Raw genomic sequence first — 4,515 nt, forward strand, 5'->3', positions numbered from 1 at the left:
AATAGTTTTTATGTTTGATATTAATAGTGAATTAATAGTAAATTAGTAGCAAATATTATTTTGGTGTTATATTAATAGTAAATTATTAGCAACAATTTTTGGGTTTGAGATTAATTGTGAATTATTGGTAAAATGGTGAGAGTTTAAAATTTAAATAAACATGAACAAAGCTTCTTTCTTAAAACTGCAAGCCTGTGGAACTTTGTTCCGTTTTCCTACTTTCCAACTGACTACAACATGGTCATCTTCAAGTTCAACTTAAACAAATTCTTGATGAACGGTTCCCCTTAACTTATCCCATTTACCGAATTTCTACCACTAACGATTCCTATGATATTGTCCAATGTACTACTGTACACTCTTTAATCTGTATCCTTGAGTGGCCTCCGGGCCTTGATAATGGTGACTTCTTTTTTTTCTTTATTTCATAGGGACTGCCTTCGGATACCACATGCTGACATGGGGTCTTTACGTTGATGTTCTTCTAATGGAAGCTGATCCGAAGAATCGAACTGTGGACCAAATCTTGAGGGAAGAAATCACTGAACCGTTTGGTAATGTAACAATATGGCTAAAATTTTTGCTTAATTATTATTTTTTGTCCTTTAGTCCTCATGCTCCAGTAGCAATGTTTCTGAGAACCATTTGGTAATGTAAGAATATTTCTAAAATTTTTGCAAAATCGGCTTTCAAATAGTACAGAAAACCAACTCTCTTCCTGATCTACATCAATGACATCCCTAAACAGATACTTAAATCATTCGTTGACATCTATGCTGATGACACGACCATCTACGGCAACATATCAAAGGCTGTAAATGACAAAGTTCTCTCTGATTCTCTCTCCTCTGATCTCAAGTGCGTGGTTCAGTGGGGGAAGATGTGGCTAGTTACCTTTAATGCATCCAAAACCAAACTCCTATCCTTACATCATCAACACTCTGATACCCATCTGGCATCAATTGAAATGGATGGCTCTCACCTAGGAGAAGTCCCATGTTTTGACAAGCTTCTGGGCTTTACCTTTACTCCTTAACTGAAATGAAACACATACATCAAGTCTGTTGCCAATGACGCTGGAAAGATGGCGGCTTTCTTTTCATATCATATATATATATATATATATATATATATATATATATGTCAAGAATTGTATAAGTCAACTGAATTAAAAGAGTAAATTATAAGATGGTCAACATCATAAATTTTGGAATATAACCTATTTGTCATTTATTCTCTCTCTCTCTCTCTCTCTCTCTCTCTCTATATATATATATATATATATATATATATATATACACACACACACATAATAGAACAAGCAATTTAGTTGACAATATCTTAGTTCACCAATTCCGATACAAGTATTGGAAGTGGGGAATACAATCACAAACAACATCGGGTCTCCTTGCTAGTCGTGAATAGAGCATACAAAAAAATAATTATTTATAAAATCAACCCCCCTCTTCCGATAAAAAAAAAAAAATGCAAAAATCCATTTCATCCGTACGTGTGGTATCGATTACCATTAAACGGAACTCCTTTTACTTCTTGTAGGAATCGATTTCTTCCAAGGAACACCGACTTCGGAACAGTATAGGATCAGGCCCAGCGTTTATATGCAGTCTCTATGGGACCAGAAGTATCATCTAGTCAGTAAAGTCTTTTGGAAGAGCATAAAATATAGGATCTTCAGTGGAAATGGATACGACCATATCGCCGAACGGGCCGTCGCTGATTTGGTCGTAAGTTTTTCTTAACCTTGCTCTTCCCTTTTTTTTTTTTCATTAATCATTTTTTCTTTCTAGACGTTACAACATGGCAAGGAAGAAGAAAAAAAAAGTAACAAAACAACCAGGACAAAACTCAAAGAAAACCAACCTGCCTCCTCCCTTGAGGCTTGCATTTACTAATATCCGCGGGCTTAGAACTCTATACACAACACAAATAACCCAGAACTATTCACACAGATAACAAAAAACCTTATCCTCCTCAATCAGAACGACAAACTAAACAACATACTTAAAACAACAAAAATAATAAAAAGCAAACGCCAACCCAAAAACTTAAAACACATCCTAACTTCCTCAAAACTCGTCCCACATACTACAAAAGGAGTTACAAAATACAACAAACCGCGATGTGGAGTATGTGACATAATAATAGAAGGTAACACATACACATTCAAAATCCCAGCACAAACATTCAAAATAAAAAAGGATCTAAATTGCACCTCCAGAAATGTAGTATATGCACTAAGATGCACAACATGCAACAAATCCTACATAGGCGCCACCAAAAATTTCAGCAATAGAGTGGCCTTACATAAGAGCAACATCAAAATTGCAGATAACAGACACCTCTATGTTTCAAAACACGTGCACACATGCAGTGGAAACAGCTTCAAAATAATGCCAATCTTCCAAACAGACAATTATTATTATTATTATTTTTATTTACTTACACAGGAAAAAAATTTCATCACCAGATTCATTCCTGAACTGAACAGAGCTTAATATCAACACACAAAAACATGAAATGCAAGGCACACTCGCATGCACACCCATACACATACACATATACACACCCACACATAAATCACAACCGACACATTGAAACACACACACACGCGCGCGCGTGTATACAACCACACACAGACATAACACCCTTATCTCTAATACAACACACTGAACAATACCAACCCTACTTAACCTCGAAACCAACAACACTAGGAAACACCTAGAATCTGTTAGAAAGGGTGTAAATAAACATTAATAATTTTATTATATCATAATTAGGATCATTTAATTCATTTTTATGTAAATTATAAAATTATTAATTCCATCTACTAACTAACTAACTAATGAATTAATTTTACTCAAACAATTTTCACTACATAAATATATGCAAATAATAGGGGGGAAATAAGTTCAATCCAGCGACTGACACCCTTTCTAACTCAACAATAAACAACAACATATGCAAATAATAAATAAAATATTTATCAATATTCAAATTTTATTTTTAGCTGCGATATTTTAAGTCTAAAAAATTCTTATTTTTTACTTTACTAGAATATCTTGTTCTTTACTTTTCCAGGTTGAATGTCTTGTCCTTTACTTTTCCAGGTTTAATAAAATCTTAAGAATATTACTTTTCATGCGCGCATTTTTCCATATATATATATATATATATATATATATATATATCTATATAAATAAAATGAACTCATTTTTTCCCGTCTGATTTTGACATTAATAGGATTAAAAATCAAGATATTTCATGCAAATATAATATGAACAAACGGCAGAACAATATCTGAGGTGTGTTATAGGCTTATTATTTCTCAAATTCCTCGATAATCTTAGATTTCTATACTTTTTCTGCTGAGAAGTCACGGCCAAAATCGGTTAAGATCAATGGAAGTGGTGAAATATTTTCTCTCTAATAAATTCCTCCTCCCCCTGCCACCACTTAACACCGTTTGGGGATCGTTGAAAAGTTCAGAAGAGAACACCGGTTTGGCTTCGTAGTTCTTTCATGTGAAGTTATTTAAAATCACTAAACTAAGCTGCAGTGCTCTGTGGCGTAGTGGTTAGTGTGCTGGACAATTCACATTATATTTTCACGTTCGCGCCGACCTACTGTAGTCGGTTTTTTTTTTTTTTTCTAAACAACTGGAATGGACTTTTCTTGGTGGCCGAACTGTTAACGTTGCAGATGTTTTTTTTTTGTTTTTTTTTTCACACTTTATTTTCCTACTTTTACTCATGACTCCGGGTTTGATCCTTCCTACTTACCTACCATAACATTTTTTAAAACTCCCCCCCCCCGTCCCGGAAACAAACACTCGGGCAACGCCGGGTACCCCCGCTAGTATATATATATATATATATATGTATTGTATTCTTTTTATCTACATAAATATTAGTAGATTATTCTTTCTAATTATATAAGTATAGAGTTACACCTATATATATATATATATATATATATATATATATATATATATGTATTGTATTCTTTTTATCTACATTAATATTAGTAGATTATTCTTTCTAATCATTAGTCTTATTTACTTTCTTCAATCCCCTTTTATGGCTAAATATGTTATATAAAAAAGATAATAAATATTAATTTCATTCTGTTTTATTATTATTATTATTATTATTATTATTATTATTGTTATTATTATTATTAATAATTTTAATATATTGTTTTATCATTATTTTTATATATTTATTTAAAAGAAAACGTGAAAACTTTAAACTTATATCATTTAGTATAAAGGGCTTAATTAATTGTAGACTTATATATATATATATGGATGGTAAATATGTTGGTTGCTTACATTCGCTGTCACTTTTGACATGTACGCTTTTAACGCTAAGATTGTGTTTTTTGTTTGTGTTGTTGTAATAACGCGTCTCGTCATTGTAATGTATAATTGTCCATAAATTAGTTGACACGCAGATAATAAATCTCTTTTTCTCTATTCTCTTAACATTTTAATCT

The 4,515-nt window shown here is 32.2% G+C and overlaps 1 protein-coding gene across 1 annotated transcript; it reads left to right on the forward strand.

The window, feature by feature from the left end:
• Nucleotides 1-410: 410 nt before the first annotated feature.
• On the forward strand, nt 411-1,775 carry LOC145273783 (uncharacterized). Its single transcript, XM_080127120.1, has 2 exons — nt 411-554; nt 1,558-1,775. Exons 1-2 carry the CDS (start codon nt 452-454, stop codon nt 1,758-1,760), a joined length of 306 nt encoding a protein of 101 aa, XP_079983246.1. The 5' UTR covers nt 411-451; the 3' UTR covers nt 1,761-1,775.
• The last annotated feature ends 2,740 nt before the right edge of the window (nt 1,776-4,515 follow it).

Source organism: Euprymna scolopes, unplaced genomic scaffold (assembly GCF_053919585.1).
Source record: "Euprymna scolopes isolate OS-2025 unplaced genomic scaffold, ASM5391958v1 sca16, whole genome shotgun sequence".
NCBI classification, from domain to species: Eukaryota; Metazoa; Mollusca; class Cephalopoda; order Sepiida; family Sepiolidae; genus Euprymna; species Euprymna scolopes.

Bases quoted from the DNA above. Each gene is read 5' to 3' on its own strand.
- LOC145273783 (XM_080127120.1), top strand. From the start codon at position 452: ATGCTGACATGGGGTCTTTACGTTGATGTTCTTCTAATGGAAGCTGAT. The intron at 555-1,557 runs GTAATGTAACAA...TACTTCTTGTAG, and splicing joins AGAAATCACTGAACCGTTTG to GAATCGATTTCTTCCAAGGA.